Below are 15,385 nucleotides of genomic sequence, written 5' to 3'. Positions count from 1 at the left end.
TAGAGAAGAAAACTCCTATTTCACATATCAGCAGTGATACCTTGTTTAATGTTCAACTTTTCGGGTAATACAATATCAAATTAAACATTTGAGGTTAGTTAATTGCCCTTTGCTTTAAGCCTTTAAATATTATTTCAATTCCATTTGCCTTTATTTATTCATTTCTTTCCTCTTATTTTCCTTTCAGAACTTGAATCTGATTCCATTTTAACCTTTCAATCTCTGCTCTGCTGGTTAAGTAATGGTGTTGCCATCTACCTGGAAATAAAGCATGGAAAGCAAGAACTCTCTAATTCCATGGAGTAAGAGGTGTTTTGCTTTCCATGGATTTTAAAAACACCTCCTGTATGTGGATGAATGACAGGATTAGGGTATTCTTGCCTTCCATCGATGCAGAACACACTAAAAAGCCCCATCCAGCCCATAACTCAATTTTGCCAAAAATTGGAGTTAGTGGGTTTTTGATCTCCCTGCTTCAATTATTAAAATCAGCAGCAAAGCGTTAAATAAGGAAATGAAATATAATTAAAATATGACCAATATAAACAGAGAGACGTAAATAGTTTAGATATACATAGTTATTACATTAAACTCGGATAACAAAACCACACTGGTCAAAATTACTCGGTGAGGAATGGAATAGGCAAAAATTCAATTAAGGAATACATAGTCAGGTACAACTTCTCAAACGGTATCAAACTTGCAATTGTATTCAACCAGGATCCCCATAAGCAAAAGAGGCATTCCCCTCCGCCATGTTAGGTTTTATAGATAAAATTACCTGGAAGGCACAATTGACCATGCAAAACCACGTAACTTAAGACTAGCAAGGAGCAGAAATCGCAATATCATAGGGGAAGCTAGAGAATGCCATTAGGCGAACAATTAATTAAAATTGTGACACAAATTTCAAATTACGCTTAAAGTAACCAAAAAATAATAAAGTGGGAGTGTAATAAGACTAAGCTTATTCCCGTTATAATTTTTATAGTTGTAAAAGATCTACATTATGTTCAGGATAAATTATTTGTACATTTTTGACAAACCTATTACGATTGTATCACCGAGCAGGTTTCCGGCACTTCTCGTAACTCTTAACACTTTTCGAGAAAATGCAGTTTTCTTATGTTTTTGGCTGTGGTCACTTCACTAATGAATAGCCATTTGTACATAAGCCATTGTTCATTTGTTAAAAGGCCAGCTGAAAAATGAGCATGCCATTCTATGGAAAGTGCTTGGATTCTACAGCACAGTTGTATTGTTGAGTGATCTTCAACATATCATATGTATATTCCGTGTTGCTATCTTTTTAATATTGTGTAGCTTTAGGGCCGAAAAGCACCAACATCCGAGAGACTGGGCATGGCACATACAAGAAGAAATAGGTTAGGGATTCATATTTAATGGATTTATAATTAATATTTCATTTTGCATCATTATCTAGAGAATCAGTGCTTCATTCACGGTCAGCTTTACATTGTGTTCTTTCAGTGTTGAGGGGCATAATCTATATATTTATATACCTAGTGAGGAAGTCGTAAATATTGTCTACAAGAGCGTGTTTTAAGACACACATACTTGCAGGGCTCCTAAATTTAACCATTTTAATCCTTGCTCATAAATCCATGCGAAGAACTGGTACTTCAGCTAATGTAGCTTATTTTTTAACTAACTTTTGGCTGATCATATTTGCTGACCTGAAAGAAGTTATCACGGGAAATTGACGCAGTTTCCATAATAAAACTCAATTTAAAATATTGAGATTTTTAACTTGTGTAATTTATGTAGGAGGTTTTGTAAGATTATACACAATATTGTGATGTTTAGCCAAGTTGTTGATCATTTTAATTCATTCTGGAATTTTCCATTTTTCCTTTTTGTACTTTTTTCCCCGTGATCCCCCCAAAACCAGAGAATCGAGGTTTTGCTGTATTTACAAGGGAAAACAATTATCCATAAATATGCATGTATACTGCAGAGCTTTATGCCATCTTAGAAGCTCTGCTGTTTGCACTGGATGATGAAAGAAACCATTTTCTCATGTGTACCAACTCGTTGACTTCTCTGCAATCTATTGAACCAACACCCACTGGTGCCCTTCTAGCCAGGTTATGTGATGTTGGCACTAGAATCACTTTCGTGTGGTTTCCAAGGCACGTTGGAATTGCGGGAAATTAACTTGCGGATGAAGCTGCAAAGGAAGCAGTACTTTTACCTCCGTGGCCTATGTATGTACATGCTAAAGATATTTATTCTCAGCTACATCGAACCATCTTGGTATCCTCGGAATTGGAGTGGCTAACTATCCAAACTCCCAATGAGCTGAGAGCAGTTAAAACTACCGTGTGGCGGTCCTTTTTCCGTCCTTCACGTAAAGAGGCCATCGTATTGTGTAGGCTGAGGATAGGTCATGGACAATCTATGCACTCTTATCTACTGAAGAGGGAAGACCATTCTTATGGTGCTGACTTCAACATGGCCCTCATCCTCACAGAGTCCGCCGGTCTTTCTGGCCTAAAACGGAGCCTCAGCCTACAGGAAATATTATTATTAAAAGTGATAAATATCATTCTTGATCCGTATTGATGATATTTGATTGAAATAATAATTTTGATTTGTTAGTGATCTTTTTGGCTTAATATTATAGATTTTTTGTTTTATTTTGTAATTCATTTCAAAATTCCTTTGTTGAAACAATCATTTCCCCCCCCCCTTGCACTTAATTTGTTCGGAGAGGATGATTACCTAGTTGTACTTCCTCTTAAAACAAAAATCACTGCAACCACCACGTATAGGCAAGGTAATAGTTAGGGACCCTCTTCATAGGCATCCCTGCCTACGTGCGTCCCACAGCACACTGACCTGGTGTGTATTATCTGATTAGGGTCCCAGCTCAGGGTTAAGAGTGAAAACCTCAACGGGGGATGTACAGCGGAGAAGATGGACTTCAAAACGGTAGATATTGCGGAAGAGACAGCCCAGTACCCGGGGAATAGTATGAGTAAAGTATTCATCACCAGCGTTTGCTTCCCATGTAAGAGGCAGCCTGATTAATTGCTAGCAGTAGCTCTAAAATGCCTTTGGGAGTGGTGACCCCCATTGTAACAATAGCCGAAAATGAGTGGTGATAAATATCAGCCTCGGAAAAGGTTAGGGTGTACCCTGAAGGTGACGTGCAGTTCTCACACTGGGGGAGTTCTGGAAAGTGGGCGACCGACAACCTATATTATGAAGGTGGGAATAATTGAGGAGCGTTTTTACAAAACTCGATAAATGCAAAAATTTTCTAAATTGAGTTATGCATGCTAATGTTATTAGTTTGACCTTGCTCACCATCCTGTGCAGTCATCCTTTGCATAAGTCGATATTTGCCGTGTATAGAAGTGGTTGAAATCACTAGGTTTTTGCAAAAGTCGATATATGCTCTCGGAAAGTTAAAGCAAAACTCGATAATTGCAGTCAACTATTAATCACGCGGCATTCTCATGGATAATCGGAAGGGTTATTCTGTGAAACAATGAAACACCGGACTCCTTTGTTGAAAGGATGTATTCTTGGAAATGGATGCCACATGTTCCCGCGATTAGCCCTCATTGTCGTCGACAGAATAAAACTCACTTCTTGAGAAGTTTTAAGCAAGTTACTGTGTGAGGAACTATTTCACTCTACAACAGCATGAATAATGAATCTGAAGATTCTGAAGCTGGCGTGCTGGTTCAGGAATGTGTCGGTGGAAGAAAGTCTAGATACAAGAAGAGAGTACCTGGAAAGCTGGCTAGAACTAAAAACGAACATAATATTAAATGCATTCATGGACTCCTTGGCATGTCAAAGGACAGATTATCTTATCTGGCTAGTAGGTTTCATCATACTGGGAAGTTACCTAATGAAAATCGAGGTGGTGACAGAACAGGCAAGGAACACAAGGACATAACGGTTGTCATTAAGAATCACATCAAAAGGTATAAATGCAGAGAGAGCCATCATGGCAGAGGAAAGTCTAAGAGAGGATATTTACCGTCGTATCTCTCAGTCAATAAGATATGGAAGACATTCTATGAAGAAAGGAAAAGTTCTGGATTGAAACTGTGCTCACTGTCAAAATACAAGTATATATTCTATAAGTGTTTCAATCTGTCATTCAAAACTCCACACACTGATACCTGTTCCACTTGTAAAATTAGTCTGATGAAAATACAGAAACATGCCTAGAGAAGAAGAATGAACTGAGGACAAGTTATAGATTGCATAAACTTCGTGCAAAGCGGTTTTATCAAATAATGAAAGAAGAAAATCCAGGTGTCATCAAGATATGTTTTGACATGCAACAGAATCAACCAAATCCAAAGTTATCAGTGAGTGAGGTTTTCTATGCTAGACAAGTGGGGTTATACAATCTCTGCATCATGATTCACTCAAAGGAGCAGAGAAAGGAAGACATATTTTTCTATACTTGGCTAGAAACAGAATCTTCAAGAGGTTGCAACCAAGTTGCTTCGGCTTTATTGGACTTTCTTTTTAACCTGGAAAAGAAACTGCACAAAGATGGCCCTACCACAATACATTTATTCTCAGACTCTTGTAGCAGCCAAAACAAAACAGTGTCATCCTGGCCACACTTCCTGCTTTCTTGGAAAAAAGCACATTATTCAGTAATATTCTACATTTCTTCCCTATTTGGGGACACAGCTGCATGGCTCCAGACAGAGTGTTCGGTAGAATTGAGAAATCTTACAGAAGACAGGAAAACATAGTCTCCCAAACAGTACTATGATATCTTAGAGAAGTATGGCACCCTTAAAATTCTGAGCAGGGACTGGGAAATCAAAGATCTGAAAGAGAGTTCACAGAAGGTACTACGAGCTAGGTTGCCATTTAAAATGAATAGTCAACGTGTTACCACATATAATAATAGACATAAAAGAGTCTCCGTATCAGTACAGGATACCTACTTCGCATACCCAGTGGAAATTGAAGTTCTGAAAATGAAATCCAGCCATGAAGTATTGCTAAAATCCTCTGTTTTACCAAAGAAAAAAATATGGTGAGCAAAGAAAAGAAGGATGTTCTCTGTTGAAGTTCTTTGAAATACCGGATGATGCTGTGGATTTCTACAGGGTCGTGTTAGAAGACAAGTAACAGCCTTCTGAAGGCCAAGTGTTTTGATGAGTTCTTAAATATTAATTGAGTAGACTTTATTTTGTAAGACTTTAATTTAACCTGTGTGAAATTGTGTTCATTCATTACAACAGGATTGATATTGTAGGTTAATACCTTATTTTGTTTTATGTTACACTGCTTGATGCTTAGTATATTAGAATCTAATAATATTATGTAATCTTACAATACCAAGTAGCCTATATTAAAAAATGTATGACATTGGAGCTCAAAAATAAATAAATAAATAAATAAATTTTCAAAAAAATATTCACAAAATAACAAAAATAAAAATAAGTAAATAATTCCATAAACAAAAGTATATCATTCGGTTAGGGTATTAATGTGAAGTTCCATTTTACCAGAATATTTGCATATATCAACTTTTGAAAAAAACTGAGAAAATTATCTTCTAATCTTACCTCATCCACCTTAAGTTTCAACAAGTTCTATTCAGGTATCGTGCTTGTCTCTATTGGAACTAACATCGACGAAAATTTGAAATCTTTCATGCATATGCTTCTAAGTGGAAATAAAAAAACACATTTCCTCGACATTTGCTGCAAATACCAATATAAATGGTCCGTTATTGGACATTATAAATTTTCCAGCTAACTCATTCCTGGTTGCCAGCGTTTCGCCCCCGTGTGCCAGGCTGGGCTCATCAGTTGGTACCTAGCACACCTACCAATACACTGGCTAAATTATTAAAAACATAGGACATGTTTTGTTCAATTTTTTAACACCTTCAGCTGTACACATTTTTAACAAGGTTAAAACCAGTAACATTATTCTGTAACTTGCACTTATTGCTTACTGCTAAGAGACTTAATCATAATAACTATTAAAATTCTTTTGAATATAAAACATTATATATTATGTCGTCTTATTAAAACAATATAAATATTTGTAGTGTTTGAAACATTAAAATCTTGTTCTAATATTTGAAATACAATGTCACAAAGTTAGTCATGTATAAATACATTTACAATCTGTTAAAGTTGTTGAATATCTCAAAATTATTTGTTGGAATACACATTAAAATCTTTTTGTTACTATTGGCGTGAGCTTTAACACAGGTTGTACCTTATGGATATAAAATCTTAGTGCACTCTCAAAACAGCTGTATCCTGCAATGAGTTAGACTGGAGTACGACTGAGGGCAGAAGGAGTGAAAGACTTCATCCAAGTTTATGTATCCCAAACTTCTTGGAGACACTCAAGGAAGTAATCACAGATGTGGAAGTGATAGTCATGGGAGACCTCAGTGTGCAGGTTAGAAATTGCCGAATTGGGAAAGATGATGTGATTGGTCCCTTTGAATCTGGAAAAAGAAACATCAAGGGAGATAAATTGACTGACTTTTGTGACAGAAATGGAATGGTACAGGTGTTTTTTTTTTTTTTTTGAGAAAACAAATCTTGAACAGTTAATGCATGTAACCAGGTGAGCTGTTCAGAGACCACAGAGTAGTGGCAGCAAAATTGAAAACGGGTAAAATTGGGAGAGTAAAAGAAATAAGACAGAAGAAAATAATAAAAGTATGGAAATTAAAAGATAAAGGAATTCAGGAGGAATTAAAGCAACACATCCCTATATTACAAATGGAAAGTGTAGAAGAATAATGGATCAAATTTACAAATGCATTTGTAAGCTGTGCAGAGAAGATTTGTGGCAGAACTTTGGTGAGAGTGAAGTAAAAGGAGACACCTTAGTGGAATGGGTAGGTGAAGCAGGTTGTTAAGCATGGCAAGAATGGAATAGAGATAGGAAAGAAGGAAGTAAGATTAAATATCAGGAAATTAAAAGTATAAAAAAGTTGTAAATGAGGAAACGGAAAAATATTGGGTTACACAAGAGTTGCAAAATGATGTAAATGGTGGAAAAAAGATGTCATATGGATTGTTAAAAATTAATGAGAGAAGAAAAAATTACACTAAATAAGTGAAGGAAAGAGTGTGGAAATGTAATAACAGACCCAGAGGAAATTAAGTGGAAAGATTACTTCAATAAACTCCTGAATGTGAGAAATAATGCAGAAGTGTGTAGGTGTAAATGAGAATGATCCAGAAATGAAGAGTGATATTGCAATGGCAAAAGTAGAAATGGCTGTTAAACGAATGGAAACGGGAAAAACAACAGGGATGGGTGAAATATGTATGGAAATGATAAAGACAGCAGGACCTCTTGGTCTACATCGTTATATAGACTGCTAAGGTGTATATAGAGGAAAAAGCAAGTAGCTGATGATTGGTGTAAAGATGTAATAATACCAGTATTTAAGAAAGATGATAGGAAGATATGTGTCAATTAACAAGGAATTACATTGTTGTCACAAGTAGCCGAAATATTGGAGAGAATAATAGAAAGGAGGATGAGAGGAAAGGTGGAAAAAAATAATTGGAGCAGTATGGCTTTCGACAGGGCAGATCAACAATAGATCCTACTGTATATTTACCAGGAAATTACTGGTGGAAAAACAGGAGGAATATGGAAAGGATCTGGTGATGGTATTCCTTGATATAGTGAAAGGTTGTGCCAGGCTGAGTGGCTCGGTCAGTTGAGGTGCTGGCCTTTTGGCCCCATGTTCATAGGTTCGATCCTCACTCAGTCTGGTGGTATTTGAAGGTGCTCAGATACTTCAGCCTCGTATCGGTAGATTTATTGGCACATAAAATAACTCCTGTGGGACAAAATTCTGGCTCCTTGACATCTTCGAAAATTGTCAAAAAAGTAGTTGGTGGGATGTAAAGAAAATATTATCAATTAAGAAAAGGATGTGGAAAACAATCAAGAGAATTGGTGAAAGCAATGTGTAAAAGCTGTTCCATTTGTGTCCAGACTCCAGTGGGAAGAACAGATTGGTTTAGAAATCAAACTGACTAAGACAGGAAAGTATATTGTCTGCTTATTTTTTATTATTTTACGCCCACATTGGAGCACTTTAATCAATCCCTATACATTTAAGTCTTAAGAGTATTAACTACAAATTTGGCTTATGTTTCTTCTTCTGCACCCAGAACTTCTTCATTCTTTCTGACCTGGCTGCCCTTTCTTTGTAAGTTATGGTGTACTGTAGGCATGTAAACGTTATTAGTTTAAGTCTCAAGTCTTTGTTTCTCGGGATCCTCTTCTCTTCTTGGTCTTCAATTTACTGCATTGTCAAGCATAATTCATCTAAATCATCTTGGACTTCTTTGAACCAATTACGAGGACGGTTTGAAAAGTTCTCGGAAACACCGCTAGATGTCAGTGCTAGAGCGACGAGGTTCCCACGCAATAATCACACATCCTTTATGAGTGAACACGTGGCGCGTCAGTGCTCTAGCTGCAGGAGTATGGTAGTGACGACTCTTTGTTGTTGTTCCTGCGTAGTGATTTGTGACAATGGAAAAAACTGAGATTCGAGCAGTGATTAAATACTTTGTAAAGAAAGGTATGAAAGCAAAGGAAATTCATGCCGACTTTCAGAACACACTGGGGGACTCTGCTCCTTCATTTTCAACTGTTGCCAAGTGGACCAGCGAGTTTAAATTTGATCGGGAGAGCTTGGATGATGATCCGCGTAGTGGACAGCCAAAAAGTGTTACGACCCCAGAATTTATCGCAAAAGTGCATAAAATGGTCATGGAGGATCGTCGACTGAAGTGTGGGAGATTGCTGAAGCTGTAGGGAAGTCTTCTGAATGGGTATATTATATTTTAACCGAAGAATTGGGTATGAAAAAATTATCCGCAAGATGGGTGACGCGGCTCTTGACATTGGACAATAAACGCACCAATTGGAAATGTCCGAACAAAGTCTGGCCCATTTTCAGTGCAACCAACAAGATTTTTTGCGCCAGTTTGTGACTACAGATGAAACTTGGGTCCACTACTATACCCCAGAGACAAAACAGCAGTCAAAGCAGTGGAAACATGCTGATTCACCACCACCAAAGAAAGCAAAAGCAATGCGTTCGGCTGGAAAGGTCATGGCCTCAGTTTTCTGGGATGCAAAAGGCATTCTGCTGATAGATTATCTTCCTACTGGCCAAACAATTACGGGACAATACTATGCAAACCTCCTAGACCAACTACAGGAAAAGATACGCGAAACAAGGCCTGGTTTGGCAAGGAAAAAGGTGATCTTTCATCAGGACAACGCTCCGCCGCACACAAGTGTTGTTGCCATGGCAAAACTTCATGAACTGAGGTACAAATTGTTGCCACATCCACCTTATTCACCTGATTTGGCACCATCAGACTTTCATCTATTCCCCAAGCTGAAAATTTTCCTTGGTGGACGGAGATTTTCTACAAGGGAAGAACTGACAGCCGAATTGGAGAGGTATTTTGCAGGCCTGGAGGAATCTCATTTTCGAGATGGGATCAAGGCATTGGAACATCGCTGGACCATATGCATTAGTCTACAGGGAGACTATGTTGAAAAATAAAAGCAGTTCCACCGAGGTAAGATACTTAATTCTAGTACATTCCGAGAACTTTTCAAACCACCTACCTATTCTTGGTTTTACTTTTCAGTACCCTGATTTCTGGTAGTCTTGATATGTGGCATAAAAATGCAACTCTCCTTTTCCGCATTGTCTATTATTGATTCAGTTTCTTGGTATAAAACTTCATTAGGTAATAATAGCCAGGCAGCCCTGAAGATGGTTTTCCGTGGTTTCCCATTTTCACACCAGGCAAATGCTGGGGCTGTACCTTAATTAAGGCCACGGCCGCTTCCTTCCAACTCCTAGGCCTTTCCTATCCCATCGTCGCCATAAGACCTATCTGTGTCGGTGCGACGTAAATCCCCTAGCAAAAAAAAAAAAAAAAATAGCCATTGTCCATCTACTTGGTGTTTTTTGTTTATGATTGTTCTAAGGATTCTTCTTCTGGACCCGTGGTGTAGGGGGCAACGCATCCGCCTGTCACCCAGCAGCCCCGGGTTCGATTCCCGGTTGGGTCAGGCGTTTTTAATTGTAAATGATTAATATCCCTGGCCTGGGGATTGGGTGTTTGTGTCGTCCTTAACGTTCCTTTCCTCACATTCAACACACTACACTTCTTCCATTTCAATTACACGCAGGTTCATATCACGTGGTGCAAGTAGGGGCAAAAGATCCCTATAGGTCGACGCCCCAAACAAATAGCATTGTTTAAATAAAGAAGTTAAAAAAGATTTATCTCTTGTTGATTTGGTGTTCAAATTGAATAGTGTTTCACTAGCATAGGTTGTTTCAGTTTTAATAACGGAGTTGTAGTGTTTGAATTTTGTATTTATCGAGAGAGATTTCTTCTTGTAGGTTGGCCAAGTTATACATTGTGCTTGTTTCAATTTAGTTGGTCTATTTTCTACCGATACTTTCTCGTTTAAGTTCCAAGAAATAATCTCCCCAAAATACTTGAATTTATTTACAATCTTAATTTGTTTGTTGTTATTCAGTATGATAGTTGGTGTTTCAACCTTGAAGGATGGCATCATTTCCGTCTTTTCAAATAAAATTTGTAGTACAACTTGCTGCTATTTTTTCAAGTTCTTCAATTTGGTGTTTAGCCTCTTCCACACAATTTGCGACCAGCGCGAGGTCATCTACAAATGCCAGGTAATTGAGTTGGATATTATTTGCCGATCTTCATGTTTGGTTGGCATTTCTTAGTCCACTCTCGCATGATTTTCTCCATTGTGCAGTTAAATAGTAATGGTGAGAGACCGTCACCCTCTCGAAGTCAAGTCCAGATTTCAAATGATTTGGTCAACTCCCCTCTGAATTTAACTCTGCTTATATTTATAATGGTTATAGGTGAAATTCTAAAGGAAACGTATAAAGGGGATATGAAAATTTTGTTGGATATGACATAGTGATCTGGAGACTCAACAACAAAGAAGTGCAAATCCGACTAAAGGCTTTAAGTTGAGAAATATGGTATGAAAATCAGTGTGGGAAAGAGGAGAACAGTGTTGATGACGAGAAGGAAAGGGAATAGTATCAGGGGACAAAACTGTGAAGTTGTTGAATGCTTTAAATACGTACTGTATTTGGGAAGTGAAATAATGCAAGATACAAGGTTGAATAAGGTGATCAGCAGAAGGGTGCAAGTGGGAAATATGTTCTACCAGAATGTAAGGAACTTAGTGTGGAACAGAGAAGTTCCTGTGAAATGTAAAGAGATAATGTACAAGATGTACTATACTCCTATATTAACATATGCATCAGAGAGTTGGACATTGACAACAAGAGATGAGAGTAAAATTCAGGCCAGTGAGATGAAGTTCCTGTGGAGTATGGTATGGAATACAGTTACTGAATAGGATGGTGATTGAAAATAAATGTTCAATTTTGAAACCTTTGTAGGCTACTGTACCGTCCACTTTTGTGAATTGTAGTACTATTGAACTTAGCTCTCAGAATGTTGCTACATGTTATGGTGGAGCAAATCTGTTGGTTTTTTAAACACACATGCCATTCTGTACCAAGGCCCATGAGAATTGGAGCCTGACATTTAACAACACCGACGAGATAAAGTTGACTTAACGCTGCTCGAAAATTGTCTATTGCTATGGCAGTGATAACAGCGATGCCACATTTAAGGAAGCTATCACCGCGGTTTGGCTTGCTCTCAGTCGCTTTTGTGATATTATTCAGGGTGTCGTCGTTAGTTTATTTTTTTGTAAGTTAATCAGTGGCTAGTTGTACAGTTCTATTCTGTATTGAACATATGCATTTGTTGAGTTGTTAGTGATTATGAAATGTCATATTTATCGGCAATGCTGTGTTAGTCTTAAATACTGGAATTATTAGCACGAACGGCCTGATGTATGCGTGGAGAGTGGCAAGGAGCAAGTGCTAGAGTTTGCTAGAAGCGTAGAACATCGTTAAGGCCAAGCCCTTTATACAAACTTGCTTAGTTTATTCAACAGTTTCTTAAAAAACATTTCACTTTTGCTGCTCAAAAATCCATCAAAAATACTGCAGAGCTTATTGAGAAACTAGATCAATTTAACTTGCAACCGCACCACACACTGCATTCTTTCAATATCATTAATATGTATCTAAGCATAAAAACGAGCAAACTTTTTTCCATCATTGAGAATAATCTGAATTCTAATCCTCAATTGAGTAAACTTGAAATCTCTGAATTTTATGTCTGTTTTAAAATGATTACTGGATAATAATTATTTTACCGAGCTCGATAGCTGCAGTCGCTTAAGTGCGGCCAGTATCCAGTATTCGGGAGATAGTAGGTTCGAACCCCACTGTCGGCAGCCCTGAAAATGGTTTTCCGTGGTTTCCCATTTTCACACCAGGCAAATGCTGGGGCTGTACCTTAATTAAGGCCACGGCCTCTTCCTTCCCACTCCTAGCCCTTTCCTGTCCCATCGTCGCCGTAAGACCTATCTGTGTCGGTGCGACGTAAAACAACTAGCAAAAAAAAAAAATAATTATTTTACATTTGACAAGGTTATTTATAAGCAAAACGGCTTGGCTATGGGATCACCGGCTTCTGGCATCTTAGCAGAAATATACTTAGACTTTCTGGAACACAATTCCATTGAAAGGAATGATAAGTTTAGTAATATTAAGTTCTGGGCCAGATTTGTAGATGACACGTTTGTCATCATCGATGAGCGTTCTGTCGATGCACTGAATACCTTCTCAAACCTCAACAACATAGACCCTGGTATCAAATTTACACTGGATTCAGAAACTAATGCTTCCATCAACTTTTTAGATATAACGATCACCAGACTCCATTCTCTTATAAAGTACGCAGAAAACCTTCCCATACAGCCTCAACATTAAAACAAGATTCCATGCATCCATATTCCCACAAATGTTCTACTTATAATAGCTAAGCTGATCACGCGTTCAAAATTCCAATGTCAAAAGCAGACCTAAATGAAGAACTTAATATTATACTGCGATAGCCAGGTTTAATGGTTATAATAAAAGTTTCATCGAATGTATTATCAACAAATTCAGGCATCGCATAAGTTATTCTCAACTTTTACTTTCTATCAAAATATCTACAGCGTTACCAACCTATTAAAGAAACATAACGTCAATATTGCTTTCCGCACCAACAACAGAAATACGGATATTCTCCACAGTTCCAACGTGGTCAACAAATCACACCCTTTTACTAAGTCAGGAGTTTACAGGGTTCAGTACAGCGACTGTAACAGTTCATATATAGGACAAACTGACAGGAGTTTCAAGATTAGATATGCCAAACATCTCAATACAATTAAATACAATAGGTTTTCCGCAGTTGATCAGCACATACAAGATTATAAGCACAAATTTAATGGATTAGATCAAGATTTAACAATATTAGACATGTTGAGCAAAGGCCCCGTACTAGATATCACGGAAACCTGCTAGACCAATACTTCAATCCTAATCTCAACTTGAACGACATTTCTGAAAAGCCCAGAATTTTATTTGATTCTCTTATTTCAGCTCTCAACAGTGTTAAACTCCCTAAAAACAGCTTGTTCTTTCTGATTATACGTCACATGTTATGACGTTATCCTTCCTTATCATGCCCACGTGACTCCGCCCCCTCCATCACCCCTCCTATCCACCTTAACGATGTTCTGTACTTCTAGCAAACTCTAGCACTTGCTCCCTGCCACTCTCCACGCATACATCAGGCCGTTCGAGTTGAATCTCCTACTTAACTTTATGGTTTTTTGTCCTATTTCCAATATTTCATTTTAACTCTTTTCTTTTCATTGGATCGAGAACTTTCTGGCCATATATCCACTTTCTCTTTGCCTGTAGTATGATCTACTTCTTTGAGTACCTCATAAATGACGGCTTCTTTTTATGAATTGATGTTACAAGCCACCATCAAACTTACTTACGTTACTTTATCATCAATACTCTGTGGAAGGACTGCATACTACGTCAGTTTTTGGATGTCCATGTTTTCGTTTTACCTAGTGTTTAGCAGTGCTACGCTTGAGACTTTTTTACCATTCCAAAGTGATCAAGTCTTTAAACATTTGTTAATATCTTCATTTTCATTTTATACTTTGATCATTTTAACAACATATTATGTATTGAAAAAAGGTGGATCAATCAAATTTCCCTCGATTGTATATAATGCAGCGTACTTCGTAGTTACTGCTTTCGCCACTCAAATGTCGGACTCCAACTCTCGTGAGCCCAACTTTAAATCATTGAACAATTTGAGTGATGTGAAAGTAAATGCACTGTGTGTTTTCTTACATAGATATTGTAATGTAGGTGTAATAATGGTATATATTCTTTCTCTTTCTGTTTACAGAATAATCCCAGACGTCCATATTATTGAGCAACTTATTGTCCGGCTATCATCACTCGTCGTGTGCTGTTTCCAGTATAATTTGTGTACATTTTTTGTCATCTTGTCATATTATAAGTATATTTATGTGTATGTTGGAGGAAAGAAACAGTTCCTTTTATTGATCATACATTCTGCAGATATGGTTCACATGACATAAATGTAGTACTACTGCATTCAGTCTCAAAATTTTTATGTAATTATTTTCTTGTCCGTTGACAAATTGGTATTGTAGTTACAACTGACATCATCTCAAATCATCCAAGCGAGGAGAGCAATATAAAATGAGGGGAGAAGCCAGTCAAAAGAAGATATTCTGTATATTTAATCATGTGTAACCAGAACATTTTGTATTGAAAATAAACTCTTGGTAAACTGTTTTATGTACAAATGTCTTGTGATATTAAATGTGTGTGTATACTGTGTAGTTCTTTCTCTTTCATAATATAAACGAAGTTTGATCAGTTAGTAGATAGCTGTCAGAATTTGTTGTTATTATGGTTGATAGTTACTGGCATACTGTCAAAATGAATGTGTAACAATTAGAAGTGTGCATATTGAACTGTAAAATACACTAGAATGCCACACAATATTGTATGGTGAATTCTTAGTATTATTTTATACCAATTACATAAGATATTTTTATACCAGTTACATAAGATTGAAAATAACAATCGATATAGTAGGTCATTAGAAGTATCTGTGTAACTGTATATTTTCAGTTTTCTGTGATAAATTGGTCTTCATTGTAGCTCGACTATTGGTCTTCTCTTCTTCATTAGTAAATGAGAGTCGTTGCTGATGAGTAGGTCTACAGTTAACAGAACGGGTAAAAAAAAAAAAAAAATGCCCACTCCGAAAGGATGAGGAAGTACTGGGCCGATCGAAAGAGGAAGAACCGTAAATGAATG

General features: G+C 37.3%; 1 protein-coding gene across 3 annotated transcripts in view; it reads left to right on the top strand.

Annotated features, from left to right (window-relative positions):
- LOC136858644 (SURP and G-patch domain-containing protein 1) overlaps positions 1–14,894 on the top strand; it is a 292,627-nt gene extending 277,733 nt beyond the window's left edge. For all 3 annotated transcript variants that reach the window (XM_067138354.2, XM_067138353.2, XM_067138355.2), the window contains one exon: positions 14,439–14,894. In XM_067138354.2, coding sequence (XP_066994455.2) covers positions 14,439–14,465 — 27 coding nt within the window. In that variant the 3' untranslated portion in view covers positions 14,466–14,894. The remainder of the gene's footprint in view (positions 1–14,438) is intronic.
- The last annotated feature ends 491 nt before the right edge of the window (positions 14,895–15,385 follow it).

This window comes from Anabrus simplex, chromosome 1 (assembly GCF_040414725.1).
Source record: "Anabrus simplex isolate iqAnaSimp1 chromosome 1, ASM4041472v1, whole genome shotgun sequence".
NCBI classification, from domain to species: Eukaryota; Metazoa; Arthropoda; class Insecta; order Orthoptera; family Tettigoniidae; genus Anabrus; species Anabrus simplex.
This window is presented reverse-complemented; position numbering and strand designations above follow the sequence as displayed.